The sequence below is a fragment of the Trametes versicolor genome, assembly GCF_000271585.1.
Source record: "Trametes versicolor FP-101664 SS1 unplaced genomic scaffold TRAVEscaffold_6, whole genome shotgun sequence".
Classification (NCBI taxonomy): Eukaryota; Fungi; Basidiomycota; class Agaricomycetes; order Polyporales; family Polyporaceae; genus Trametes; species Trametes versicolor.
In genome coordinates this window covers 912,290-939,486 of record NW_007360326.1, presented here as the reverse complement: position 1 = coordinate 939,486, position 27,197 = coordinate 912,290, and the positions used below count along the sequence as shown (strand labels likewise).

The window sequence follows — 27,197 nt, the reverse complement described above, 5'->3', positions numbered from 1 at the left end:
CCACATGTGTCTGGTAGCAGTGCCGCGCCAAACGAGAGACCAGTTTACAAGTGGCACATTGCCGCGCACAACCGCAGACTTTCGACATGTCCGTGAAACTATGTGCTCCCGTTCTATGACCGCGCCAAGCAGGCTTCCTCTGACCGCGTCCAACCAATTCCTACTCCTCGCCGCCGCATGCCGCGCATGGTATTCGTGCAGGATACAGAGCCTCAGGAGTCGCCTCAGCGAGTGCGCTTCCGTGCTGTCTTTCTTTTATGTTTTTTTGTGTGGAGGGGAGGTCGGCGACGGTGCACGACGTCCAGTGCGGGCACTGATACGCAGCGGACCAGATGACGTGCGGCGAGTCGGGGTACACTCTAGGTGCGCGGCAACCGGCTCTGCAGTGAAGGTGAAGGTGGACGAAGAGCTCATATGGGGTGCACCATGACTGTCGGGGAGGGCCTCGGAGCCGAGTGCGCCAGCGAGCGAGGAGCCTGAGGCGGTGGCGGACGAGGAAGCGGGGTTGCCCCTATGCCGCGGTGGCGATTCGAGATGCTCAGGCATACTGTCGGTTCTGAAGCGCGGCTGCGTCTCTGGCGTGTCTATGGTTCGCAGCCATGTTGGAGGGTCGCTCGTAGGCGCAGATGCGAAGCGCTGTGCGTAGTCAGGCCAGGTCTGCGGGAGAGGCTGGGCATTCGGATATGCAGAGGCCCGGAAGTCCAGCGAAACCCTCGGATCGACTGACACGTCCAGGTTTCTAGGTTCCACCCAGGGATCGAAGTCTGTCGTCGCGGTGCTCCAATAGAGGTTCGAAGGGCCCGAAACAGCACTTTCGACAAATGAGTCCCGAGATCGAGTGCTCTCGTTGGGAGGTCGAACTCACTGAGAAGTGTTGCTGAGGTGGAACGGTGGCGCTGCCGACGGGTCCACATGAGAGGCACCAGAAACTCGTTGAAAATCGTGTGGGCCTCCAGCAGCGCGATGGGTGTAAGGTTCAGAGTACCATGCGTTAGAGAAGACGGGATACCCAGGGATGTAGGAAGCGGAGTCCATTGTGGCGTTTGTGGCGAATGTTCCGGGGAGGGCGTCTTGGTCATTTGGAGGCAATTCTGAGCGGGGAATCTACAGCAGTATCCCAGCCATGAGCACCAAGACAGTATGTCAATGGGCATGTGGTCATACCGCCGCCACACCGCTTGTAGAGGGCCCCGCGTTGTAGGCACTGTCCTGTGGGAGTGGTAGTGTCGCTGACTCCAGCGCTGAGCTATGTGCGACTGGTGCAAGTCGCCCAGGACCATTGGTGAAGTCCTCCAAGGAAGAACCCCAGTATGGGATCTAGAAAAACATGTGAGGGGACAGGCCGGACATGGAAGCAAGCATAATTCATACCATGTGGGACATGTGGTGCAACTCCGTTGGCAAAGATCGGGGCATGGCAGGCAACGGGGAGCTGTACAGAACGATGGTCCGATAAAGTGGCAAAACTACTCGCCGAACGTTGCGAGGACCTCAAGACCATCCTTTTAAACCGGAAGGCGAGGCACTGCCATATCCCATGCTGGAACGCATGTGAATAAGCCCTGCAGCGTCAATGGCCCATGCTCCGCATCCGTCTGAGAGGAAGCGCTACGGATCTGGGGCAGACAAGAATTCGAGAAACTCTCTACGCCCGCTCTTCACGCCTTTTCACTGGCGAAGGACAGTGCGATCCCTTCCGTTTGTGAGGACTTGGGCCGCGAAGGTACCGGCAGTGCAAAGTCTGTGCATTACCGCAATTAGTTACACCAACATGGCAGGTGAAAGCATGCGGACAGAAGATACGGCGAGCCTCGAGGTATGTGGGCGCGGTTCTCCTAGGATCCCCTTCGGCTCGGGTTGCAGGTACTGAAGAAAGTTATGTTAAAACCGACATGTAAAGCTGCGGAGCACACCTGTTCGAACAGCGACTTGGTACGCCGAGTCGCAACCTGAAAACCCAAAGCGCCTGTGTTCGTGGGTTGGCTATGCGAACATTGCTGGAGGACCCGGAGGCGTACAACCGTTACTAGGCTGTCGCGATCGAGACGGAGGTCATGGCAGGAAGCTGAAGCTGACTTTATATGAGGCTCGCCGCCTCGGCTTGAGGCGGGCGGGGTTCCCGGGGGACGGTCAGCCCCCTTCACGTGCATGACGCGTCGCGTGTCGGCGTCAGACGTCAATGTCGCGCTGTGGCGCACGCCCGTTGTGGCGTCCATCGTCCTGACTTCAGCCAACTATGCGGCTCGATCTCCGTCAGCCGAAGAGGCAAGAGCGATCGTGAAAGGAGAAGAAGCGCGAGGCGGTGGCGGCGGCGATGACCACATTACTCCAGAAGGGCTATATTGTCGGCGGAGGTGCCTGCGGGCCCGGCGCGAGTGGTCAGCCGGGTCCATGTCTTCGACGGAAACATTCGTAACGGTGGCTCACCGGAGACTAACCGCGCAGTGCGAACTGCTTCACATAGGTACAGACCCCTGGACGCACGTCCCTTGTCCCAGTCACCCCGGCTTGTCTTCCCCAATATCGCCGCAGGCTTCCATCTCCCTTGTCTCAGACGCCCTCATTCGGCCGGCGCACCGTCGTTTTCCAGTAGCATATCCTACGAAGTGAAGACAAGCCTAATCGATGTCGCCACCGCTCTAAAATTTCATCAAATGCATGTTGTATGCACCTAGCTGGACTGCTCATCTACATCCTCGTTCTCGCAGCGAGGAGCAGTGCATTTCACAATGCTGTTGTCGATCCCGGCTGGTAAAATATGAGCCCCATCAGAGTTGAATCCGATGAATAGGTTTGGAAGAGCTTCGCCTTTGAACGAGTCCTGGGAAAGACCAACACTGTCATACATCGCCATTCGACCCGAACACGAACATTCCGTCACATCATACCAAAGGCCGCTCAGTTGGCATCCCCATCGGCGCAAAGTGCGCGGCTTGTGGGCGCGAAGATCTGTACCGGGGTCAAGGCTGGCCGATGACAAGGCAGCAACTCTACGCCGTCGGGTAGTTGTCCCTTCGACCTTAGCGCGCCATTTGACAAATAAGTGTAGCGAGAACCGAGGCAACTCGATGACTGGGGACGTACCTGCACGCCGGGCACCGGCATCATAGAAATGCAGCCCATCTTAACAGGTGCCGGCAACCGTCAGGGGGCTCTTGCTCCAGCATCGTCAAGACGCCGGCACAAAGGGGCGAACAAACAGGCAATCTCGAAGGCCGGCGAAGAACGTCACTGCTATGCATGGAGTCTATGGTGACCTGCGTTCACAATGATTGTAACACAACTTATCCCTAGAGCAGAAGAAAAAGTATTAGGAATATGTCAACGGAGGCATCTCTGACGACATACCTCGATACTGTATACCGGCATCGCGGGTTAGCTGATGCCTCTGTAAACGAATGCTTGAGCAAAAACGACACGGCTGTTTGTTTATTGATATCCGCACCGAATAAAATAAGCCTCGCTTCATCATGCCAACATTGGATCGCCGGATGTAGGGCCGCGTCCCGACAGTTAATTCTGGCTTGAAGCATACCTGTCCTGAACGCAGCGAGCAAGTTGCCGTAGGCCTGAGATGCCTTGTTCTGCCCCCACGAGTGGTAAGGGCGTTCGTGTTGACCTGATAGGACATTGTATTGTCCAGGATAGAGGGGAGCCACCTGATGCGGCGAGGTTCGCCCACCCACGGGTATGGCGGGTAGCGAGCAGTCTTCGATGGTAGCAGTCGTAATGTGACATATACGATCCCGGGACGATGATTGCGAGCGTAGCGAGCATTACCTGGTAAAGACGATCCGGCCAAACAAAACCAAACTCACGTTTCGCAAACTGTGGCTGCGTGCCGGACATCGAGACAGCAATTTCGATGCATGTACATCGTTTATTGAGATTATAAAGCAATATTCGAGTTCTATACACATTGATACACGGAAAGTTTCGTGCCAGTAGTACCGGTCGTTGTCGAGATCTCCGCCGTACGCCCTTCAGAAGGCGAACAGGAATTAGGCGCCGACGCGCCGACTTCAAGCCACAGCGCGCGGTCGCCGTTACGGTCGAGCATTGACCGCTGTGGCTCGCCCTGTGGCTCAATCCACAATAGAACAATGTGTCAGTATTTAAACTGTGCTAGCGTACTTCAAAATTCACCTCGACATATCTTGCCGACGTTGAAGTAGGCTACACTCAGATGCATCCGGCATGCTCAACTCGGATGAAGCCTGCGCGCTCAACTCGGATGCAGCCTGTGTGCTCACGTGCGTAGCGAGCAACCTCGTCACTGACGATCGCTAGTATTGTAACTTTCCGCAGAGGAGATGTTCCCTAAATGACCTCCGAGGGTGGAATCCTAAGGTCTCGTAAACAGAAAATGGTTAGATCAGGCGTGCATGACGAAGAAGCAGAGTTTTCTCTTCAAGACTAAGACTTACGCCCTGAAAAAAGGAAATGAGATGAGTCTTGTTGTAGAACACCACGCGCGATGACAAGATAGAGAAAGCGAACGAAAAGAACGCGAAAAGCAGCATGCGTCCAGCCGAGTACGCCGCGATCAACTTTAGCGCCTGTCGAGATTGGATGCCAGCTTTCCCGGAGCATGGAATCGCGCCGGTAAACGTATACCACAAGGAAATATGCTTGGTTGATCCTAAAAACACAGTACTCATCGTAACGAGATGTACACAGCTGGTTCTGAGTCATGCGATTATAGCGTCCGTTGATTGATCAGAAAGTGCTGCCCTCGGGTGGCTGAGGGAGCTTGCGGTTGTTGAACGATGCCATCTCCCTATGTAAGCACATGAGAATCTCATATGTGGATGATGGTCAAAGAGCAACATCACCTCCTGATTTCTACCAGAACTGTTTCAATACTATGGTTCCTGTTCCAGTGCGCGAGTACGGAGAGCTTGCTGGGGTCGACTTTGCCATCTACTTGGTTGACGAAGGGAAGGTTGACGCGAGAGATGAACTGGACAGAGGGTGGGTGGTCGGGGTAGTTCTCGCCACAAGTGATCTTCAGGCTGTAGATGCGGTTCTCGTGCACGGTCTAACGAGCGGAGGCGTCAGTTCCGCGACGCGTTGCGATAGCCCCGATCAGCTCATGAAGGCACAGGATGCGTTACTGACATGTCCAGGGCCAATAATGGTGCCGTTCCAGTGGCTCATCATGATATCGTCCGAGTCCTCGAGACCGTACGAACATGAGCCATCGCCGATGCCCTTCTCGCCCTTCTCGAGCTCTTCAAGCAGGCGAAAATTGCGTGGGACTGGAGGGAAAGCATGAGTTTACTTCGCAGCGCGTGCCGAGATACTTTACGCACTCTTGGCCATGGCGAGGGTCGTGGAAAGGGTGAAAGGTGCGAGAGAGCGGTGCACTGAGGCAGCGTTGCAGGCGCAGTGGCGTCGCTTCCGAATACAGCGAGGCCGGCGTTCCCCGGGCCGCGCCGTCACCGCCTCGCCTATTGCCTTCGCGTCGCTCTCGGCGTCGGTCATCGCTGCTCGCCATAACTGCGCAGTTGCCTACGCAGCTCCCACCATCGTCAGCCTTTCTTTCCCCCACAACCACTACACTCCCACCTTGATCAGACATGTTTCGAGGCGGACAACCCAACGCATACGACGAGATTGTTGGTGAGTGATAATTACCGCAGATTGCGCGCTTACAGATCCTGACGTACTCCGCTCCTTCAGCAAAGACCACAGATGAGAACTTGACAGGCGAGAACTGGGAGCTCATCCTGAATCTTTGCGATAAAGTGCAGGAGGAGGGTGAACAAGGGTACGCACCCGACACGCTCGTATGGATCTCGCAGAGACCAACCCCTCCATCGCAGTGCTCGGAATGTGATCGCAGCCTCGCTGAAGCGGTTAGCGCATCGCAACCCCAACGTCCAGCTCTATACCCTCGCTTTAGTCGAAGCACTATCCAAGAACTGCGGCATTGAAGTGCATCGGGAGATAGCTTCGCGAGCGTTCACGCAGGGCTTGGAGAAGCTAGTAACCGATAGGGTGCATACATACTTCTTGCATGTTTCCTTGCATCTCTTACTAACTACTTTGGTCACTCTCAGACAACACACGATAAAGTGCGCAAGCGTGTGCTAAGCTCAGTCGCAACATGGACGGCCGAGTTTGAGAAAGACCCCACGCTCGGTCTTATGGAAGAGTGCTACGAGACCCTCAAGGGCAAAGGTGTGTAACATCTGTTGTTCGTCGCAGCTCATTCCCCGACCTTTCTTAGGCTACAAGTTTGTGACACCGGATGAGCCACCGCCGCCAGATGTCGACGATGATGTGCGTCGGCGGGAAGAAGAGGAGCTCCAGCGGGCGTTGGAGATATCCATGCAGGATAAGGGTGGTAGGTCGCAATGGGAGGCGTACTCCCTTGCCTCTTCGAGTGGCGCCAGTGGATCTGGGGCTGGCGGTTCTAGACAAGGGGCGTCCGCCACGCCCGGCCCTTCCGGTTCCTCATCCCGTCCTGCTCAGAGCTCTACGCAAGTGCCGACGTATGGTGGATATGTGCCTTCACAGGCTACGCCGGCTGTGTCAGCCGTCACTCAACCAACGTCGATTCCCTCTGCAGCTACCAATGCCCCGCCCGCGAGCAGTTCACCAGTGTCCGTGCACTCTACCCAGGACAACATACCCATCGTGACCCGCGTTCGTGCACTCCACACCTTCGAGCCATCCGAACCTGGAGAACTTGCCTTCGAAAAAGGCGACATCATCAAGGTCGTAGACCGCAACTACAAGGATTGGTGGCGTGGTCAGCTGAAAGGTCGGACTGGTATCTTTCCGGTCAATTATGTGGTACGTTGCACCCACTGCGCAGGTCAGTTGCACACTAAGGGGCCATCATGTAGGAACCCCTTCCAGAACCCACGGCGGCAGAGATCGCACGGGAGGCTGAACAGGAAGCGGCTGTCTTCTCCCAGGCAGCGAATGTGGACAAGCTGTTGACGATGTTGCGCACGATGGACCCCGCGCGTGACAACCTGGCTGACAACGAAGAGATCCAGGTATGTCGTCGCTCTCTCGTGGACCTACGCGGCGCTAAATATCCACTCGCAGGAACTGTACCGGTCCTGCATGTCGCTCCGGCCTAAGATCGTGAAGTTGATTGATAAGTACAGCCAGAAGCGAGGTTTGTTTGCTGTCATGTTCCAAAGCAACCCCGTTCCTGAACATTCGTCTCCAGCTGACCTCGTGTCGATGAACGAGACGTTCGTGAAGGCTAGGACCATCTTCGACAGAATGATGGAAGACAGTCTTGCTCGTCACACAGGAGGTATGCTCACTTCCATTTTCTTGCACATAAAGAAAGTGGTATTGACACAATCTGCAGTATACGATGGTCGTCCACCATACGTTCAGGCACCCAGTCAGTCCTACATCGCCCGTCCAGATTCGCGCGCCCGCCAGGAATACCTCCCCCCTGGAGGTCCTCAAGTGGCGCCAGGCGCGCCCCAAGCGTACGGGTGGAATCCCAACGTGTACGAGCAGCCGGGATACAACGCCTACCCCGCCTCTCCTGCCGCATACCCCCCTGAGAACCAGTACCCGCCCCCTGTTCAGCCTCACCCGCCCGCGCAGCCCCAACAGTATGGCGATCCGAATGCGTATGGTGCCCGCCAGCAGTCTGTGTACGGTCAGCCTCCAGCCCAAGGGTACCCTGGCGCGACGCCGTACGCCCCTACCCAGGAGCCGCAAGGCTATCCCGGAGGCCCGGCTATGCAGCCACAGTCGCAGCAGCCGCTCCAGCATCATCAGCCCCAGCAGCCGCTCCAACCCCAGCAGCCTCAACAGCCCCATCAGCCTCAGCAACCGTTCCAGCCCCAGCAGGTGCAGCAGGCATATTCGCCCCAGCAACAAGCTCAGCCTGCACCTCAGCCTCAGGCGGAGCCTGCACCCCAGCCTCAGTACCAGCCGCAGGCTCAGCCGCAAATCCAGCCTCATGCTCAGCCGCAGGTGCAGCCACAAGTCCAGGCAGAGCCGCAGAGTCAGCCTCAGGCACAAGCTCAGCCCGAGCCGCAACAGCAAAGTCAGCCTCAGGAGCAGCCTCAAGAGTCCGCGCCTACCCCCACCCAGCAACAGAGCGGCCCGCCGTACGTGTACGACCCGAACGGGACATACGCGGACCCCAACGCGCAAGCATGGGCACAATACTACGCGCATGGCGGTACGGACCCCACCGGGGCGGTCTACTTCATCTCCGTCCCGGGCGTGAAGGAAGGCCCACCCGCTCCCGTCGCCCACCATCCTGCGGTCGCGCGCACGCAGTCTAGCGACTCCATCGGACAGGCTGCGACCCCCGTCGAGCAAACGCAGCTCGTCCAGGTTGCCCCGCTGCACATCCAGAAGCAGTCCGCTCCGGACGGCCAGGTAGCACAGCAGCCTCACGTCGCTGTCGGGCAGCCTGGGGTATACGGCGCGTCGCCCTACGCGCCTGAAGGCCTGGGCTCTCCAGGCGCTGGGGCTGGTCAGCCCGCTCCCGGTCAACAATTCTACGGATTGCCGACCCAGTTTGCGGGGATGGACATCAGTGCGAACGGCGAGCATAGTGCACCAGCTGGGCCTCAGGGAGTGGGTGCGCCTGCGTGATGAACCGGGGTGCATTCACTGGGAGGAGTATTGTAGGACTGGCGGACAGGAATGTATGTCATGTGGTCGATTATCTATGCGTCTTGTACTCTTGTCAATGTCCTTGGTGCCGTCGAGTGTTTTACTATCACGAACACCTCAGCGCAGCCCATCGACGTTGGTGGCTGGCCGCCGGGCCAATCGAGCCTAAACTAACCAAAAAGCTGCTCGGAATGAGGATCGAACTCATGACCTCAGGATTACCCATCAGGTGGTGGTCATATGTGGAAATATGAGACCTGCGCTCTAACCAACTGAGCCATCCAAGCTTGACAAATTGACAAATCATAACATTTATAGCTATTGCAAAAGGATAGACTTTGAATTGAATGATGGCGTCACGGATGCAGGCAGCAGCCGTTGTGCCTCTAGCCGGCAAGACTGCCGCATACACTCACTCCCCTTCTTCCCCTTTCTCCTCCCGGCACCCCCTTCTCGACCTAGGTTTGACATAACACGCTGCGAGATTGTGACGAACGCGTACTCCCTTTGCTTAATCTGTCTAGATAACTATACGCCACTTGGTCGTCTGTCGACATATCGGAGCCTCGTGTAGTCCGGCGTACCTGTGAAGTCATACGCAGCTCCGCCAGCCGGTGTGGACAACAAGCGGTCCCTACGTCCTCCTATCGCATCTCTGGACCTCCGCTCATCATACCCAATGGCGCCACAAGTCGACCTCGTCCTAATATTCCGCTCGTCTCCCGGGAAGGTGCTCTCTAAGCCGCAAGCGCGCGAGAACGCACGACAGGCTACCCAGCAATACACGCGCCTCCTCGAGGTGCTGAAGAACGGGAGGCTGCATGTTGTGGGGAAGCGTGGCGAGAAGGAGGGGCAGTTGCTGGTACTCGTCCAGTGCCCACAGAGCACGCTCACCCGTCTTGTGCAGCGAGAACGGTATGTCATACGTCCATCCAGAGGTGCACTTGCTTCAGTCATACCCCACCTGACCCCAAGTCGTACCCGGAAAGGTTCGACTTGGGGTCTGGGTCATTGCGCGGAGAGGTGCGAAACGCCTGCGGCGTAATTCAGGTCGATAGACCGCAGCTATATGGTGCTCCTTGAAAGTGGATAGGGCCAACCACCCACGGCCGGCAGGGTTTAATTACTCTGGGCTACAGATAGCTCGCTCTCCGAATTTTCCGCGGGGATGTGTTAGAAGGAGAGCACTCTGTTGGCTTGCATCATATGCACCACCAACCCCAGCGCGTTCCCATCTCGGAATGATTAATGAGCAGACTTGTTGCGGCGGTTTACATTGCGGCCACCCGTTTCAGCCTCTCACAACTGTACCCATAGATACTCTGACTTCCTCTGCGGCTTGCCAACGACAAATCCTACGGGCACCAGAGATCTAGCCGAAGAACCGCTCACCCCGGCGGACCGACTTCGTCTGGTGCATACATATGTCACCTCTACTCCGACCGACGGCGGGCTCGGCGTGGTTCCTGGCTCTTCCAACTGGGATCGCGTCGAGTCTGTGTTGGTGCTGCACGACCATACTTTTAACGAGTCCTGGATCCGAGCGTGGACGACTCGTCAGCTCGGGTTCGTCAAATTTCACAAGATTCGCGAGCAGGTACGTTACATTGCATGTAGTGGCGTTGCTTCTCGCATTCTGACATGCTATCATAGTTTGGGGAAGCTGTGGCGTTGTACTTCCATTTCCTCTCTTTCTACACCAAGCACCTCCTGTTCATCTCCGGCGTCGGCGTTCTCTGCTACTTCTTGTCAATGCCCTATTCGACTTGGTACTCCTCCATCCTGCTCCTCTGGTCGATCACCTTCGTAGAATGGTGGCGAATCAAGCAAAGGATTTTGTCTGTGCGATGGGGCACAAAGGGCTCGTTCCGTGTGGAGAAGCGGCGCGCCCAATATGTCCATGTGTCATGGTGGCGGAAAGACCTGAGGATGCTCGCAAGCCTGCCTGTAATCCTGCTATTCGCTTCGGTGCTTGCCGTAACCCTCACCGGCATCTTCATCTTCGAGGCCTTTGTAACTCAGCTCTACACGGGACCAGGGCACAGATTCATCGTGAGTTTGATCGGTTGATTTGAAAGCACATAGCTGACATTGATTCACCCAGGGCTTCAGTCCTACTGTCCTCTTTGTTGCGCTCGTACCTAGGCTTCTTGCCGTCTACCACTCGTATGCTGTGCGCCTCACCAACTGGGAGAATCACGGCCATCAGTCGACTCACGATGGGTCGCTAACGGTGAAGACGTTCAGCCTGTCGGCCATTGTGGCCTACCTTGGCATTGCGCTGTCTGCTTTCGTCTATGTGCCTTTCGGGGAGGAGGTGATGGCCTCTGTCCAGTACTACCTCTTCCACGGCGATACGCCCCTTCGCACAACCGCCAAGACATGGCTCTCATCCGTCTTCACCGCCTTGCCTGCAAACATCACAGGCTCATTCAACGCGACGTCGGATGCGAAGGGCGCCGCCGGAAACTCTACCCGCACGTTCTGGGAGCGAGACAGCGGCAGCGCTCGAGGCAAGCTCAGCTCCACGCGTCTTCAGGACCAGATGTTCGCGTTCACCGTGACGAACCAGGTCATCAACACGTTCCTCGAGATTGGCCTACCGTTCGTCTTGCGCGCGGTGGCGTCAGTGCGGAGCGGCCGAGGGCTTTCGCTTGCAGCACCTGCGGCCGGTGCAAACGGAGGTAACGGCAACGGCAAGAAGAAGCGTGTGATGTTCGAGGACCAGACCGCAGAGGCAGACGGGGAGCGTCTGGCCGAGTTGGAGGAAGAGCGGGAGTTCTTGGACCGGATCAACAGGGAGGTTGCCCTTCCAGACTACGACCTGTTCGCCGACTACAGTGAAATGGTCACGCAGTTCGGCTACGTTGCCTTGTGGTCCACGATCTGGCCACTCGCGCCTGGTAAGCCCATACAGTTGCAATGTTCTTCACGCCGCTCATAGTGGACCGGTTGCAGTCATGTCACTCGTAAACAATTGGCTTGAGCTGCGGTCAGACGCGTTCAAGATCACCGTGCACGTCCGGCGACCAATTCCTACGCGCACCGATACCATTGGCCCGTGGCTCGACACCCTTACGTTCCTGACGTGGCTCGGAGCGCTCACGAACTCTGCGCTCGTCTACCTTTTCCGGCCGCGCGACCACTGCAAGCCGGTCGGCACGTCGCTGTCCCACGCGCACCACCACCTCAGCAGCCCGCGCGCGCCCGCGCAAGAATATCTGATGTCGGCGCTGCTCGTTGCCCTCGGAGCGTCGCATGGGTACATTCTCCTGCGCATGGTCGTGCGCCACACGCTCGAGCGTGTGCTGTGGCGCGGAAGCACCGAGGAACTGGAGGCGGAACGGACGGAGACTGTCGTGAAGGAGCAATATCTTCGGAGCCTCGGAGTCGCGGACGTCGTTAATGCGGAGGATAGCGGCGCGGTCGCGGCCACAGACGGCGGTCAGGAGGGCAAATTATCGGCATTCTGGAGTCAAGACGAGGGATTGGATGAGCTGACGCGCGGGACGAAGGAAGCGTAGGTACGCGGTGGGCCGCCCTGTTTTGACGTGTGCGAGTGGAGAAAGGCGGCCGTGGGACCTGGCGAGTAAGGGGGTACATGGGGTGGACGCTTTTCCGTGAGGAACAGGTGCTATTTACGTGAGGGGTGATGTGTGTGGTCGGGTCGTGATTTGCTGGAGTATTACCAACCATGATATGTACTAGCTAGTAGCTACTGTAGGCCTACCTTGCCCAGAGTACTTCGACGTGTTGCACGACGAGCAGCGGAGGAGCGACCGTCGGGGACTTGGGCTGCAGTGATGACCAGTAAATGACCAGAAATGACGTCGGGAATTGCCTTTTGGGGCGCGGGGCCGGAAACCGGCGTATAATATATTATTTACAGGCACGCGGGCCGGGAAAACTCCTCTTGCTCATCGACGACGACGACGCCAGCGCGCCGCGCGGTCGCACACACTCCTTTGCACGTTCGCTCACTCCACTCAACGCTCTTTTCGTCCGCCCAACCGTCCTTAACCTCATCGCCGTCGCCGCGCGTCGCTCTCTGTCCTCTCCCTTTCTTGCTGTCGCTGGTCCAAGAAAGAAAAACGCATCACTTCGCCACACGGATTGCCATACCTACCTGCACGTGGTGATTCTGCACGACTCCGTGCACGCCTCGCTGCATTACGCGCCCCGTTCTCGGCCTCAGTGAGACGTCTTTCATTTTGTTGTAATTATGTATGCACCCTCGTCTGTCTCGGCCACGTCTGTCCCTCTCACGCTGCCTCCACTAGGATTCATTAGCCGTGCTGGATTGTCTCGACGACCTCCGCTTTGCTTTGCTCTGTATCTGAACGTGAGTGAGACCCAGTGAGTTCGGGCGCTGCGGTGGCGCAACCTTTGCTTATTTCCCCGTGCAGTTTTCAAACCCCCAGCATGTCGACGCAGTACGACTATCCAACAGCAAACCACCCCCGCACCATGGACTCCACCCACCTGAAAATGAGCAGCACACCCTCCTCCCGGCCTGCGCACACGACCCACACGACCCAGCCCCCGTCGTCGCGTCGCGTGCCAGTGCCCTCCGCCTCTATGCCCCAGAGCTCGTGGCTCTCCGACGTGGGGGACTTCTCCTCGTCCTCCCTCGTCCCGGACTACCTCAGCGTGTCCATTCCATCGGCGGGGTCGTTTCTGAGCACCGGTTCGTTGTCGGACTCAGGCTCGCCTTTACGTTCGTCACCCCGCGCACGGTCGCGAGATCCTTTCCCTCCCTCCAACATTTCTCCGCAAGCGTCGGGCTCTCGCTCCCCGTCGCGTCATAGTCCCATTCCGCCAGCACGCACGCTCCACAACTCCCGCTCTTTTTCTGCCACTAGCCCCTTGAAACCGTCTGCTTTCAATGACCGCGATGCAAGCGGGCACCTCGACTTCAAACGGCTCATGAGCAAACCTGCCAAGCAAAGTGCTTCCGCCTCTTCGATGGTCTCCCTGCCCTCCGACTCTGAACGGTCCGCATCAGCGCTGTCTACTCGATTCCCAACGGCAGGGCGTCGCCCAAGCGAGCCGCTCGTTCGTCCACCCGCACTAAAAAGTGCCAGCCCCTCACGTGAGAAGCTGTCACTTCACGTCAATACTTCGGGGCTACGGCCGAGTTCCGCAACGACACGCGCAGTGCAAGGCTCGACGCCAGAACGCAGACCAGGGACGAGCGACGGTCAAACTTCAAAGTCGTCGCGCAATGTTCTCAAGCGAAGACCGAGCTCCCGTTCAAATCCCAGTACGCCGACTGCCAGTCACTTCCAAATCCCTACCGATGAGAGCTACCCACCGCCCCGGTCTACGCCGTCGAAACGTGTCTCTCGTTCGGAGCGCCTCACTTCCTCATTCTCTGCCAGGCCGACTACGTCTCCTGCCACCAACCGCGCCGCTACTCTGCCCCGTAAAATGTCGCTGACAGCGGCTACCAGGAGTCAGCAATATTCTCCATTGGGTTTAACCCCTGCGGGCGCAGTCGCCTTGGCATACAAGCAGCAGGAGCAGCGCCGAGAGGAGCTAGCAGAAACCGCGTCATTCAACGACGCATACAGGCCGGCCTCGGCCAACCCATCGGTCCTATCTATGCGCCGACCCGATATGGGCGAGACCGACGAGGAAGGTGGGGAACCGTATTACACGGTTTTCGGCAGTCCCTCTGGCAAGCTGGTAGCCGTGGGGAGTCCTGTGGACGACGACTGGCATGTCACCGCCGGCTGGGAAACACGTGGAAGTGTGGCGGCACCCAAATCTGTGTCAACGAGTTCGCGGAGTCTCTCCCGGAAAGTGTCAGGGTCTTTCAAGCGCGTAGCAGGGTCGATGAAGAGGGAGCGGGAGGTACGAGATCCGTTAGCACGGGCAAGAGGTGTGGACGACTGGACACCATACGACGGCTCGCGGAGTGTCGGCGGCCGCGAGAGCCCCACGCGACATAAAGTAGGGCGGAAGCCGCCTACTTTGGACACGCGCCTGGAAGAGCGGAGCAGCCCACGCGCGTCGCCCGTACCCTCGCGGGGCAGCCCGCCCGCAGGGAGCCCTTCCCCGCAAGAAGATGGGCGTGGATCGCGCTCACCGAAGCCGAAGACTAAGGAAGAGCTGTCGCCTGGCGGCATGTGGTCGAAGCTCATGAAGCGGATCAGCACGGGCGGGCTCCGCGACAAGTACACCCAGAGCGACGAGCCGCCACCCCCGGTGCCCGCGCTCCCGCAAAACCTTGTCAAGACTGCCGCGGCGCGCACTACGATGGACATATCCCATGCCGCCCCGGGAGAGGTCAGCGAGAACGGAGTGTTGCTGAAACGTTTCATGCAGTCGCGCTCGTCATTATCTGGGGTCCGGCCTTCGGCCGCTTCTACGAAAGCGGCCTCGTCGTCGTCGTCGCGCCCGAGCACGGGTACGGCTGGCCGCCCGTCCACCGGAAATACTACGAAGAGCCGTGGCAGCCTAGGCCAGCGGCCTAGTACCAGGACACGCTCGTCGTCGCCGGTCTCAAGCGAGGTCGCCTCGTCCGGCTTCTTCAACCATAATCGCACGCCCTCCACCCGATCGTCCTTTTCCTCCCTCGGCGAGGAGCTCCCGCCTATGCCCAAGAACTTGGGACGATACATCGTGCCTCCTGGGGAGCTTTCTCGCATGGCGAAGGCGTCGGAACAGAGCACACCTACGCCGAGCACGCGTTCGCGGAAATCCAGCCGGTCGCAGTCTGCCCCCGTGGAAGAGCGTGCTCAGCGCGCCTCCCCTTCCGACGGCATGCCTTCATTACCTCTCCCTCCCCGCCGCGCGACGCACGAAGGCGCTTCACCTATGAGCCCCTCCTTCCACGCCGATGCCCCCATTTCACCTCCTTGCGCGCATCCGCCTCCCCTGGCAGAGTTCGGCATGGCAGAACCACCTCCTCGTCCAAAGCGCAGCTCGCGCCGGATGCCGCCGCCCAACGTCAATGTTCCTCCGCGCTCGCAGTCTATGTCTGCGACGATGCCACGCTCACCCGCGACGCCCCGCGGGCAGCCGCCCGTAGTCCGCGTCGACGTGAGCCTCGCTCGAAGCCCGTCGACCGGCGCACTGAGCTATGCGTCAACCGCACGCCAGGTATCCGCGACCTCGTCAACGTCACCCTCATCTGGCGCGTCGCATCCGACGTCACCCGCATCTGCGGTGTCATCCCGGCGCTCTCCGCTCACGTTCCGCGAGCTCGAAAGCCCGCGGCAGAGGCTGTCCGAGCGCGAGAAGGCCGCAAAGTGGGAGGACCTCCTCGAGCGCAGCGCGCAGGCAGGCGGAACGCTGCACATCGGCGAGCCGGGGCTGCTCTCCGAGCACCCTGACGTCGAGGGCGCGTCTGTACTTACGTTCGACGATCTGTGACATGCACGAGGGCGAAGATTGACGTTGACGATGCTATGGTCTTGGATAAAGTCTCGGTCTGTATGTACGTCCTCCCTCCTACCACTCCCCTAATAGCGTTCGGCCGCGCTGTGTGCGCCTGCGCTGGCCCCGGCAGCGCCGTAATATTGCCGGTCAGTTGTCACCCTCTCCAGTAGCCTCCTGCTTCGCTCATAGATACCCAGACGCACCGTACATACGCACGCCCGCACGCACGCACGCGCTTGATTCCTACTGCAATTTTCTCTACCGTCGTCGTCTCATGTTTTCCGCACATGCAGTCCTTGCAATAAACACCATTTAGTATCTATGAGAGGGACATCGGCACGCTTACGAGTTTCTGTACCCCGTTTTACTCACCGCCTTTCGTAGCCGTGTTGACATTTTCGAGTAAGGTATGACTCGGATATAGGCGCATTTCATAGGAAGGTGCGTCATTCTTTTGTTGCCTTTTATATTGCAACTGAACGGAACATTCACGCTCGGTTTGCGTAGTAGTTCGACCCTTAAGCTCAAGAGCGGGCCCTGGTAGGTTTGAATACACCCATGCCGCCAGTAAGTTGACCACATTATCCGCTATTGATGTTTGTCGTGTACCTAGGTTATTGATGGCTCCCAATTTTCGGCCCTCGTATTTGGTTTGGTGCCGGATCTTCACCTGTAGGCCTCCAGCTGTTAGACGTGCTTCAGGTTGTCGCCGGCTCAGTCGTCTACACAGGTCTTTTGACTGGACCTTGCCATAACTGCCAGGTTGTTTTCTTCTATCAATCGCCTTTGTGTGTGTTTTTCGGCCATGAACTGATCCTTCTTCTCCAGGATATGCAGTGTTATACCAAAGCGCGGTGCTTCCATTTCGATCGCATATTGGCCACCGGTCTCGAGATATGTCGTCCAATATCCCCTTGATCCTGCTTTGATCATCCTTATTGATTGGGTTTTCCGGGCCATAGCAAATAGTCGCCAGTCGGTGGCCTCGCATGTGGTCGTCGTCCAGATTGTCCTTGAGGGATTTATGCACAGAAATATTGCGATCTGCTCTGTGTTCAACTTGACGCACATGTTCGTGAGCGACCTTTCCGTGACTTCGAATGCCTCGTCCGCTGACGGTACTGGTGCAATAACTCGGTCACGGTCGCCTTCGGGTCGCCCGCATCTGCCAATATGCATTGCTCTTCCATGAGGTTGGCCTTCGGCGTTCAGGTGCGTTCCAAACCTTCAGCTTGATTCGCCTCTTGTTAGGCCTGTTGTTCGACAACTTGGCCCGAGAAAAGAAGATAGCTCACGGTTCAGCGTGGGCCATCGACGTGCATCGCACATTTAACGTCTTGAATATGTCCTATGTTCTTGTGCGGTGGCGACGCCGTCAAGGCCTGGTCTTCTACTCTGTCGGACAAGGTGGCAGGTTCGTGCCACTGTAGGAGGGTGGCAACGTGCCCTTTGAATGAGGATGTCTGGGATAAGTAGCGGCGCGGAGGCCACTCAAGTGCGGGAGGGTGCAGGGGGAGGGTCGCAGGGGGTAACAACGTGGGAGAGGACAAGGGGCGACTGGAACATGGGACGTGCGTCCGGGGATTTATACCTGTGCGCGGGTTCGCACTCCGCCGCGACTTTCCGGTAGGCAGCTATTGTGATTCGATCTAGACCTTATGCCAGCCTCTTGTACCTTGCTTCTAGCCTCGATCGTGGACACCACCAGCTTCACAAATGTCTCCGTCGAAGACATGGGGCTGACAGCTCGCGCCGGACCCGAAGCCGCCCTCCGCCGACATGGCCCCTCCGGAGCGATGTGGCGCACGCCGGACCCGGCGTTGTTCGCTTCCTTTTAGTCTTTGTGCTATCACTTGCTGACAGCGAACTAGCTACGAAGTCGGTGGACGTGACGGTGGACGACGCCACAACGGCGTTGTGGCGGGCGCGCGCCACTGCCCGACATTGACGCCGATGCGCGACGCGCCGTGCACGTGAAGGGCGCTGACTGACCCCCGGGAACCCCGTTTCGCCACTCCTCATAAATTCTCTCTCGTTAACTCGCTGCCTGTTATACCTCACTACTATACGCATGAAATCGCTTGAGAGACGCTGCCTAAAAAGTGTCACCTTGTATATAGTTCTTTGAGAAGATGTGCGATGTTCTTCAAAGATCAGGCCGTATCACTAACTTCATCTAGGCTCTGAACCTCAGGCTATAGTAACTTTGAGTCTCAACTTCTCGATGTTCACCGCCAGTTCGCCTGGAAACCAATTACTTATTTTTGTGCGCTGAGATACGGTGGGCTCCGATTATATTGCACCCGCCGGCATTTAATGGATCGCGCTGTGGAGACCGAGGTCAGGGTTGTCCCAGGCCCCGAGTACGCGGATGTGCCTCTATGTGCCTCGACCGTTCTGCGAGTGGCTGTTCGAAAGATCGACAATTCGAGCCCGCGGCACTCCGACCCTTGGCTTCTTGTATCTCTCACATTCCGCGGGGAGGTCCAAGTCATCTCGGACGGCTGACTCTGAGCAGTGGACATTACAGGCGTATACCGACACACCAAGAGCCGTGTGTTCCTGCTCCGCACTTGTTGTGCTCAGCCCATTTGGCGTTCCCATGAACGTGTTCGGACCGATTAGCGAAGGGCCGCGGATCAGACACGCGATCGTGCTCGTCCAACCTGCCCTCGCTCACGCCCGTTTTGGGACCTGCGTCAACCTTTCCTACGACCCGAATTCACCCGCGCGCGGTTTCACGGGCAGCTACCCTAGAGGGAAGACGGTTGGTCGATGGGCTTCCTCCACTTCAAATTGCCGACCACTTTCACCGTTGAATTTTCACGAATGCCCGTTTTGGAGGCCGGCCCTCCAAATACGCGCAGGAGCGGCTTCCCACACTCTCTGCAAGAAGCCCCTATTGATTCAGCTCGGAGGACAATGAAAATACACCTCGAGTACGAAGGCTATTGTCCCGGGGTCGATGCAGATAGCGTACAATGCCCATGCCGTGAACTGTGCTGATCTGTCCCTTCCGCGCTGTGTCCGCACATGCCTCGCCGGCGGGTGGGCCGCCAAGCGAGCGACAGATGAAAGGCTGCACCCAGAGCCCTGTCGGCAGCTCCTGCCGAAGCGACCGGGAGCATGTGGTCGAGTAGTGGGGCGGCCGCACTCGTAGCACGAGGCAGCAACCCCAAGAAGATCACATCCCGCTGCGCGCTGAGTCGGAGGCCGTCGCTGCCGTGCCGCGCTGGCTAGGAAGCACGGGAGAAGATTCATAGGTTGTATTCTTGGGAGTGTCATTACTGCTGGCACGCCGCCTCCACGAGAATGCGAAACGTACCGGGAGCATGTCAAATGGCACGGCGGCGAGTGGACAAGGAAGCGGGATGGGCTAGGGCATGGAAGCGGTCCCCGAGACCGCTTGTTTGCAGCGAATATTCAGCGGGGATGAACAGAGGCATCCTCCGGGGGGCACGAACGCGGAGGATGCCAGTTCAGGGTACCGTGAGATGTACCTCGTAGGTAGGACTCGATGACCTTCCTCGGAAAGCGGAAGATGCGATACGCGAGGTTCGAATGAGACCAGTACCTGGCTGAGGCCGCTGGAGTTGAAGTTCGGATGCTTTGTAATGCGGCGTCCTCTGGCGGAGGCGGACCTCGCTTAGTGCGTTCGGTCGCCATGCGTCGGGTGGCTAAAACCAACGGTGAAAAAGGCGTTCAGCTAAGGGGCAGAAAGCGCACCTATGAAGTGAAGCGAGTGGACCGTACAGTGCGAATCCTAATGCGAGTAGGAGAGCAATTGACAACGGGCTTCTGCTGAGCAGGGGTGCTATTGATAATTCGCGTTTAGCCACCGCACAAATCGAAGCACCTCCGACGGGAGATTAAATCGCATTTGATGGGATGCTGCATGGCCAGAGGGTCTTCGGCTACACGAGGATCTAGAGGCTTCTTCTACGCGTACTCCTGCCATCCGCAGCTGTCCGTACGCGTGCGGGGTGTCTGTGCGCAACATCAGCCTTTTGTCCTGGGGGTACAAAAGCGGGGGGCGCGCCGAGGTCCACTCACCAGTCCCTTGACTCTCCTACCTCCATTCACGTCCGTCCAGTGAGTCCCGTGACCGCGCGCCATGTTGAGTTAGCCACTCCTGCTCACCTCTGGCTCTGGCTCTAGCCACTAAAACGCCCAACGATGCCATTGAGAGTAGTCATCGCACACTTCCACAGCGGCATCGGACCATACGGCGTCCGCCCATACCAGTGGCACCTCTGCATCGAGACAGGGCACGACCGCCACGGGTTCGTCGAGGCCACCACGTTCTACATCCGAGGCTCGTCCGCAGGTGGCTTCCGGTACGAGTGGCGCGAGCGCGTACGCTACAAGAAGCTCGAACAATATCGTGGGTCGGTCTGCATCGGGATGATCAGCTCTAGGCGGTACCTGGACGCGGTAGCTCTCATGGAGGAGGTCAGGACGGCGGACGGGAGCGAGCGTGCGACGCAGAGTTGGGCGTATGCAGCGGCGCGCAAGCTGTCGGCGCACGGCTTGATGGGGGAGTTGTGCGCGTTGGAATTTATTTGGGACCAGCTGCAGCGGGGGGAGCGCGCTTGGGAGAGGGGCGATGACTAGAGAGATACACGGGCAAGGCGCCGGGCGTCCGAAGCTGAGGTATCCGGATCGGCGGGGTTCGTTCGGGCAGGGATCGATGGAGCGGAGGACGGCATCAGCAACACGAGTCGGCAGGAACAGGGGAGAGATACCAGCGGTGACGGGCAGGACTGGTCGCCAACCGTAGGGATGATATGACTCCCGACTTCAAAAGGGACCGACCTCGAGGGTACAGTGTACTGTGGTTGGCTTGTAGATTATGTGTCTTCTAGTGTAATATGCGGCGCCATGTTGCTACAGAACGTTAGCTAGCAGTGGCGCAATATCCGTACAGTGTAGCGATCTACTTACATACCCTCTTCGGCTATATAGTCCACAGCGCGAGGAGTAGCAACGCGACTTTTGGGTTCTGTGGACGGCGGAAAAGGTGCTCTTACGGTGTCTGCAGAACACAGGGACTTTCGTGTATGAGGCGCAATGCAATGCGTCCACGTTGGCAAGGTTCGGATACATAGGAAGACGCCTAGCAGCGGTCTTCTATTCGAGAGGTGAATGTAGCAGTACAGCAAAATCAATAACTTAATCGCACCAAAGTGATACACGAAGTCTAATCCGGGGATATCATACGGTCATCTCCTGCTCGGGAGCAGTATTCGTCGGTGTCGGACGTTTTCCTTCTTTTCCAAGACCCGCAGCCCGCTCGGCTTCCTCGATTGTGTACGCAGGGTCCTTGAGAAGCTTGCATTGGCGCTTGTGTACTTTGCCCTTCCAATGTGCTCGCAAAGCGTGGTCTGACTCGAAGTACCTGCGGACTGTTAGATGGACCCTGAAGACAAAAGGGTAGCACGACGCTCACTTCGCGCACTCCACGCAGTAATGCTGTGCAAGACCGGGCTTTTCGTAGTCGAGCGGTTGTGCTTCAAGCGCAGCGCGGTTCTGGAAGACATGAGGAACAGCGCACGCAGGGACACGAGGGTTTGGCACACCTTGGGGTCGAGATCTATCAACTGTATCTGGTCCAAATCGCGCGTCCGGGCCTATACAGCGTTCCCGCATCAGGGGTAAGGTCGTGCAGGTTTTGAAATGAGCGTACCCTTGTCCGCGCTGCTCTGTGTACGTCTCTTTGGGCGTGATGTGTGCGAGAACGACGAAGACGACCCATGTTGGCAAGCTAGAGCTGCCAGATGATGGAATGGAGATGAGGAGAGCGAGGCGTCGAGTGCAAAGGGTGCAGAACGGCGGAGACTGCTTTAGCAAAATGTGCTCCGAAATATTTGCTGACATAAGCAGTGTATGCGGGGTCAGACGGGCGCTTGCGCTCTACACGCGTCGATCATTCGCAGACGCGTCTTGACGCGCTTCCGCCACCATCCTCCACCAAATTCTTTCAGTCACTCCATAGAGTCCTCTGCACACATAACCTGCGAGAATATAGCGTATAAGGAGCTCATACATTGCTCGTAAGAGTCTCAGTAAGTATTGACACGCGTCGCGGGGTGCACTGGCATTCGTGCATATCCCACAAACGTTTGCAGGCTTCTCGATCAGTCGCACTCAGTTGATGAAGCATGAGGATACTCTCATGGAATATCGTGAGAATGCCTCAGCATGATGCATTTATATCTGTTGCTGACGATGATTGAACCAGAATGGCATCAGGACGCTGCCCAAATACCATCCGTGAGCAACGCCGTTCAAGATATAGACGCGGTCCTCAATAAACCTCTGTAGATGGAACACATTCGAATCATGCGAAGGTATTCTAGATGAACTGAAGGCAGATATCATCTGCTTCCAAGGTAATATACAACATGAACTCATCCATATGAAGCTGACATAGATGTTAGAGATGAAGTCATCCCGTGAGAGCCTACCACGCGACGTCGCGCTCCCAGGGCATTATCACTCCTTCTTTTCTTTTCCAGTCAGCAAAGGCGGATATAGCGGTGTTGCTGTCTACGCGAATTCGCGCACTGCAGCCCCTCTCAAAGCCGAGGAAGGACTGTCGGGCAGGCTACAGCTTCAGCCCCCACTCTCCCCCGAGGAACGCGTCTCGCCTTCGTATCCCTATCCACACGATATCACTGCATATCCTGATGAGCAGGGCGAGGTTCCGGCAACATTCGAGGGCCTAGACGCTGAGGGACGCGGCCTCGTCGTCGACTTCGGGCTCTTCGTCCTCATCAACGTCTACTGTCCGAACGAGACTTCGGATGCGAGGCTGTCGTTCAAGATGAACTACCATCTCATGCTACAGGAGCGCGTGCGAAAACTTATTGAAGAGGAGCATCGTGAGGTCATCGTCCTCGGCGACATTAACGTCTGCGCGACGCCCCTCGATCACGCTGAGGGACACTTCGCGAGCAGCCAAGACACCTTCTACGACCACCCTGCGCGCGCATGGTTTCACAAGTGGCGAAGTCCCAACGGCCCTATGATTGACGTCATCAGGACGTTTTGGCCGGAGCGGAAAGGCCTATACACATGTAAGCCGCATCGACGCTAAAACATGCATATTTTGCTGACAACCACATCATAGGTTGGAACACGAAGCTGCAAGCTCGCGAGACGAACTATGGCGGTCGCATCGACTACATCCTCGTCACCAAAGGCCTGCTCCCATGGATTAGCCATGGCGACATTCAGCCTTCACTGAAAGGCTCAGACCACTGTCCAATCTACATCGATCTACGCGACGAGATTGTGCTCGAATCTGGGGAGACCGTCACACTCCGCGACGCGATGCAGCAGACAGACGTTGCTCGGGACCCTCCCCGGCTCGCTGCCAAGTTCTGGGACGAGTTCTCTGGGAAGCAAACCGTCCTGTCGGCATTTTTTGGCAAGCGCGCAGTGTCGAAGGATGCGTCCAACAACGAACAGCAGACCCCTCCAATACTATCCGGTTCTCAGCGAGCTGACCCGCCCGGCAACAGCAGTGCTGTGATGGACGTGGACGTTCAACTTTCGGCGACCCAATCCGCCTCTCAGCCTATCGCCTCCACACCCGCACCATCCCCTGAAGTCTCGAAGAAGATTAAGCCTCCACAACCGTCGAAACTTGCACCTACATCAGCCACAAACAAGCGGAAGCCTCTCGAACCCACCGCTAGCTCGTCCAAGAAGCGGAAACAAGTCAAAGGGCAGGCGAGCCTCGCGTCCTTCTTTTCCAAGCCGGCCGCAGCCTCCCCCTCCAAATCGCGCGAAGTCATCGAGATTGAGGACGACGCCCCCACAGCCTCCACCTCCGCACTTGCCCCCGACACCCCACCCCTCAGCCAAGCAGAACAGGACCAGCTCGACGCGGACTACCGCCTCGCTTGCGAGCTCGCGCAGGAGGACGCAGAACCTTCGCCCACGCCATCGTCCTCCCAGGATCCCACACAGAAGAAGGCGGCGTGGTCGGAGCTTTTCGCGCCTATACAGCCGCCGCACTGCACCGTGCACGGCGAGCCGACGAAGATGTACACCGTGAACAAGCCGGGCCCGAATAAGGGCAAGACGTTCTTCATCTGCTCGAGGTGCGTTGTTTTGTTGGATATATGCGTCGGCTGTGGCTAACGATCTCGCATGGATATGTAGACCCGTTGGGCCTGGGTATGACAAGGGCAAGAGCGAGCGGTTGAGGGAAGAGGTCGACCACCGCTACCGTTGCAACTACTTCAAGTGGACCAGCGATGTCAAGAAAGCGTCTCTCCGGGAGCGAGAGCGGACACGCACATTGTCGCAGGGCCCTTGAAACCCCTTCTCCCGCAACCTCACTTCACTGGATCCCTTCCACGCCATGTTTTCGTTGTTGTCGCACCCGTACATACGTTTAGGATTCATTTGTACCATACCATGCCACGTCTTGTTGCACTATAGCCAGCTCTCGGGAGTGGAGCGTAATCTGCTTGTATACACTGGAACGTACAGATGGATAGACTAAAGTCCGATACATACGACAGCAAGGCACGCAGCAGCAGAAGAATTGAAAAACAGTGCGTGAAGTAAGCTAAGAGGAATGTATACCGAAACTATGCGATCTGCTTGGCCTGCTTCTTGGCAGTGCCGATCGTCGTGTTGTTGACCTGGAAGGCACATATAAGTAATGAGAGCCACAAGGATGGTCGTGCAGAGCTCACCTTGGTCGCGAAACGCAGAGAGCAGAGACTCTCGTTGAGATGGGTGGCAAGGGGGGACAAGTTGAGGAACATAAGTGTCTTCGAGTTCCCGCTCAACGAGTTTTGGAGCAGGAAAGTCAACTATATGCGGCCATTTAATCAGTACCTGGTCCACAAATACCGCACATCCCAGCACACGCACCTTCGAATTCCGGTACGGGATGTGCTTATCGCCCTTCCCCTCGCCCTTCTCCCCAAGGGCTGCGATCACGTCGCCCAGCGCACTCAAGCTCTTGTTGATGTTCTGCGTCTCCTTCAGTCGCTCCCGGTCTCCGCCCGCGCCGCTCTTCTCGAGCCGCTCGCTGCCGGCAAGGTCGACGAGGTTCAGCGAGCCCTCGCACGTCTCACCCGTGAGCGTGTTCTCGCCGCGGATGCGGAGCGTGAACACGGAGTGCGAGCGCGAGGAGCGCTCGTTCATGAGCGTCGCGGCGACGGTGCGCCGGCCCTGTGCGAGCGCGAGCAGCGTGCGGACCTGCGTGGCGGACGCGAGTGGGACGACGTTCACGTCGGTGACAGTCGTGCGCCCGGTCTTGGGGTCGTGCTTGATCTCGTGCTTCTTCTTATCGAACTCGCCCTTGCCGAGGAGGTCGTTGATTGTCTCGTTATACTGTGAGGAGTTTGGTTAGCGGCGGTGTGGAGAGATAAAACAGGGGTGTGGGCGCACGATCTCGAGGAATTGACCGTCCATCTTGTACTGCCAGCCTTTGCTCTTGAGCTCGTCCGCGACCCTGAAGACCTGCTCGACCGCTCGAGGGATCATACCAGCACTAGTCTCAGACTAGACATAGGTCGTCAGAGTTTTGCATCCGATAAGCAAGTATAGTGAGAGCACGTACAGCACCGCCTTCCATCGTGAACGACTTGCCAGAGCCGGTCTGACCATAGGCGAACACGCAGACGTTGTAACCATCCGTGCAGCTCTGCGCGAGTTGTGAGATCTCCTCGAAGACTTCAGCCTGGGAGGAATGGGGCTCAAAGACCTGTATACAACGTGAGAATTCTGTCGCACTACATCGATCTGGATACTGACCCTGTCAAACGCAAACTGCCACTCGTCCTTGCGCTCCTGCCCAGTCGCGCTCTCGCTGGAAGATTTCAGCACGATCTCCCGGTGGTCCATCTTGTCGGGGTAGACCAGCTGCGCCATCGCCTCCTCGCGCCGCTTGGCCTCTTCTTGCAGATCGGGGCTGTCCGTCCCGTCCGTGATGGCGCCCACTGAGCTGCCCGACGAGTGCAGTGTCGACGAGACTATATCGGAGCGCAGCACCGGCCGCACGCGCACAAACACGCGGATGTTACCCTTCAGCTCCTGCACCATGTTGTGCAGCTTGCGCCGCACCATCTCGCCCTCGCGCGTCTCACACTCCAGCTCGGCGATCCGTTTCTGCGCACGCTCGAATTGCAACGCCAGGTCCGCTTTCGATCCGCAAGTACGGTCGAACTCCACCTGCACTGCAGCTTTCTCGGCCTGGAGTGCGCCCAGCTGCGCGGTGAGGCTGACTTGTGCGGTCGCCTGCTGGGTGATAGTCGCCTTGAGACCCCGAACGGTCTCGCGCTCGCGTTCGAGGTCGGACTGGTACATGCGAAGGTCCTCGTTGAGCTCGCGCAGTTCGCGGTCTTTCCTTCGCAGGTCCGCCTGCAGCTCGGAGATCTCGCGCTCATGTCGCTGTCGGAGGCTGTTGAGTTCGTCGGAGGCGATGAAGAGCTCCTGTCGCTGTGCAAGTTCTTGCGTCTTGGCGTTGGTGAGCTCGCGGGAGAGGGCTTCGTGCGAGGCTTGGAGGTCGGATCGTTTGGCGCGTTCTTGCGCGAGTTCGGCATCGAGGCGGGCGGCGTCGGCGGCGCGTGCTTCTTCGATCTTGGATATTTGCTGCTGTATGGAGTCGAACCGTTCGTCGTTGGCAGCAGATGCTGTTGTCGGTCGAGCCCTGGATATGATGCATTGGGTAAGAATCTCAAGCGAACTACACACCGCATAATTGGGAAGTGTATCAGACGGAACCGGTATTTGATTATCACATAGTGTTCATAGTGTTGAGGTAGGACTGGCACCCATAGCCGTCTCCACAGGCAACTTTCACAAATCTTGTGTCTTCACATACGTGCCGGAAACGGCAACGCCATATCAAGCAGAACAAGCACTCACGTAGTGGTAGCCCTCGACGTAGGCCTAGCGGGAGGTCTCACTGGCGCCGTCTTCGGTGGCGCACTCGTTGCGCGCATCGTCCTCCTCGTCCCATTCGCCGCGGTGGAAGTGCTCAGCGTCGGCGCACGCGGCTTCGTCAGCGGTGGCGGCCCCTTCCCCAGCCTACTCGCCGCCGTATTCGGCGCGAACTTCGACGGCCTCAAGGGCTGGTTCGTGTCCGCCTCCGCGATAGCCGCGAGCTTGCGCGGGTGTTCGTTCTCTTGTGTCGGGGCCTTGCGCTTGAGCGACGTCGTCGTCCC

General features: G+C 57.7%; 9 protein-coding genes and 1 non-coding gene across 10 annotated transcripts; 5 read left to right on the top strand and 5 right to left on the bottom strand.

The window, feature by feature from the left end:
- Nucleotides 1-255: 255 nt before the first annotated feature.
- On the bottom strand, nt 256-1,416 carry TRAVEDRAFT_47560 (uncharacterized protein; the record flags this gene model as incomplete). The annotated part of the gene is made up of 4 exons (XM_008040142.1): nt 256-811; nt 866-1,104; nt 1,165-1,317; nt 1,372-1,416. 4 exons carry the CDS (start codon nt 1,414-1,416, stop codon nt 256-258), a joined length of 993 nt encoding a protein of 330 aa, XP_008038333.1.
- A 3,214-nt stretch (nt 1,417-4,630) lies between these two features.
- TRAVEDRAFT_72002 (UBC-like protein) lies at nt 4,631-5,355 on the bottom strand. Its single transcript, XM_008040495.1, has 4 exons — nt 5,316-5,355; nt 5,122-5,261; nt 4,836-5,041; nt 4,631-4,780 (listed from the first exon to the last, which is right to left on the bottom strand). Exons 1-4 carry the CDS (start codon nt 5,323-5,325, stop codon nt 4,720-4,722), a joined length of 417 nt encoding a protein of 138 aa, XP_008038686.1. The 5' UTR covers nt 5,326-5,355; the 3' UTR covers nt 4,631-4,719.
- Nucleotides 5,356-5,582: 227 nt separating this feature from the next.
- On the top strand, nt 5,583-8,764 carry TRAVEDRAFT_58676 (uncharacterized protein; the record flags this gene model as incomplete). Its single annotated transcript, XM_008040494.1, has 9 exons — nt 5,583-5,625; nt 5,686-5,773; nt 5,829-6,003; nt 6,066-6,186; nt 6,236-6,804; nt 6,858-7,013; nt 7,066-7,138; nt 7,193-7,282; nt 7,340-8,764. The coding sequence occupies 9 exons, from the start codon at nt 5,583-5,585 to the stop codon at nt 8,593-8,595; spliced, it is 2,571 nt and encodes an 856-aa protein (XP_008038685.1). The 3' UTR covers nt 8,596-8,764.
- A 35-nt stretch (nt 8,765-8,799) lies between these two features.
- On the bottom strand, nt 8,800-8,903 carry TRAVEDRAFT_t82. Its single transcript has one exon. It is a non-coding gene; the product is annotated as a tRNA-Met (tRNA).
- Nucleotides 8,904-9,063: 160 nt separating this feature from the next.
- On the top strand, nt 9,064-12,450 carry TRAVEDRAFT_72000 (DUF590-domain-containing protein). The gene is made up of 5 exons (XM_008040493.1): nt 9,064-9,531; nt 9,934-10,213; nt 10,270-10,668; nt 10,721-11,519; nt 11,575-12,450. Exons 1-5 carry the CDS (start codon nt 9,296-9,298, stop codon nt 12,138-12,140), a joined length of 2,280 nt encoding a protein of 759 aa, XP_008038684.1. The 5' UTR covers nt 9,064-9,295; the 3' UTR covers nt 12,141-12,450.
- Nucleotides 12,451-13,038: 588 nt separating this feature from the next.
- On the top strand, nt 13,039-15,996 carry TRAVEDRAFT_20421 (uncharacterized protein; the record flags this gene model as incomplete). Its single annotated transcript, XM_008039907.1, has 2 exons — nt 13,039-13,303; nt 13,649-15,996. The coding sequence occupies 2 exons, from the start codon at nt 13,039-13,041 to the stop codon at nt 15,994-15,996; spliced, it is 2,613 nt and encodes an 870-aa protein (XP_008038098.1).
- Nucleotides 15,997-20,178: 4,182 nt separating this feature from the next.
- On the top strand, nt 20,179-20,616 carry TRAVEDRAFT_47555 (uncharacterized protein; the record flags this gene model as incomplete). The annotated part of the gene is made up of 1 exon (XM_008040141.1): nt 20,179-20,616. The coding sequence occupies one exon, from the start codon at nt 20,179-20,181 to the stop codon at nt 20,614-20,616; it is 438 nt and encodes a 145-aa protein (XP_008038332.1).
- Nucleotides 20,617-21,142: 526 nt separating this feature from the next.
- Nucleotides 21,143-21,779, bottom strand: TRAVEDRAFT_148532 (uncharacterized protein). The gene is made up of 4 exons (XM_008040492.1): nt 21,689-21,779; nt 21,582-21,632; nt 21,452-21,531; nt 21,143-21,400 (listed from the first exon to the last, which is right to left on the bottom strand). The coding sequence occupies exons 1-4, from the start codon at nt 21,755-21,757 to the stop codon at nt 21,217-21,219; spliced, it is 384 nt and encodes a 127-aa protein (XP_008038683.1). The 5' UTR covers nt 21,758-21,779; the 3' UTR covers nt 21,143-21,216.
- A 384-nt stretch (nt 21,780-22,163) lies between these two features.
- TRAVEDRAFT_167909 (DNase I-like protein) lies at nt 22,164-24,414 on the top strand (the record flags this gene model as incomplete). Its single annotated transcript, XM_008040491.1, has 6 exons — nt 22,164-22,187; nt 22,244-22,275; nt 22,327-22,394; nt 22,443-23,081; nt 23,135-24,113; nt 24,175-24,414. The coding sequence occupies 6 exons, from the start codon at nt 22,164-22,166 to the stop codon at nt 24,329-24,331; spliced, it is 1,899 nt and encodes a 632-aa protein (XP_008038682.1). The 3' UTR covers nt 24,332-24,414.
- Nucleotides 24,415-24,608: 194 nt separating this feature from the next.
- On the bottom strand, nt 24,609-27,153 carry TRAVEDRAFT_167907 (kinesin-domain-containing protein; the record flags this gene model as incomplete). The annotated part of the gene is made up of 7 exons (XM_008040490.1): nt 26,899-27,153; nt 25,786-26,680; nt 25,592-25,735; nt 25,420-25,533; nt 24,898-25,362; nt 24,717-24,836; nt 24,609-24,662 (listed from the first exon to the last, which is right to left on the bottom strand). The coding sequence occupies exons 1-7, from the start codon at nt 26,973-26,975 to the stop codon at nt 24,609-24,611; spliced, it is 1,869 nt and encodes a 622-aa protein (XP_008038681.1). The 5' UTR covers nt 26,976-27,153.
- Between the last annotated feature and the right edge of the window lie 44 nt (nt 27,154-27,197).

What these genes read in the sequence shown, in the direction of transcription:
- TRAVEDRAFT_72002 (XM_008040495.1), bottom strand. An exon ending in CCATTATTGGCCCTGGACAT is followed by an intron (nt 5,042 to 5,121) that starts GTCAGTAACGCA and finishes TCCGCTCGTTAG; the next exon opens with ACCGTGCACGAGAACCGCAT. An exon ending in GTTCTGGTAGAAATCAGGAG is followed by an intron (nt 4,781 to 4,835) that starts GTGATGTTGCTC and finishes GTGCTTACATAG; the next exon opens with GGAGATGGCATCGTTCAACA.
- TRAVEDRAFT_72000 (XM_008040493.1), top strand. Translation starts at nt 9,296, where the DNA reads ATGGCGCCACAAGTCGACCTCGTCCTAATATTCCGCTCGTCTCCCGGG. An exon ending in CGTCTTGTGCAGCGAGAACG is followed by an intron (nt 9,532 to 9,933) that starts GTATGTCATACG and finishes CTGTACCCATAG; the next exon opens with ATACTCTGACTTCCTCTGCG. An exon ending in GACCAGGGCACAGATTCATC is followed by an intron (nt 10,669 to 10,720) that starts GTGAGTTTGATC and finishes TGATTCACCCAG; the next exon opens with GGCTTCAGTCCTACTGTCCT.
- TRAVEDRAFT_148532 (XM_008040492.1), bottom strand. Translation starts at nt 21,757, where the DNA reads ATGGGTCGTCTTCGTCGTTCTCGCACACATCACGCCCAAAGAGACGTA. An exon ending in ACAGAGCAGCGCGGACAAGG is followed by an intron (nt 21,633 to 21,688) that starts GTACGCTCATTT and finishes AACGCTGTATAG; the next exon opens with GCCCGGACGCGCGATTTGGA. An exon ending in TACTGCGTGGAGTGCGCGAA is followed by an intron (nt 21,401 to 21,451) that starts GTGAGCGTCGTG and finishes AACAGTCCGCAG; the next exon opens with GTACTTCGAGTCAGACCACG.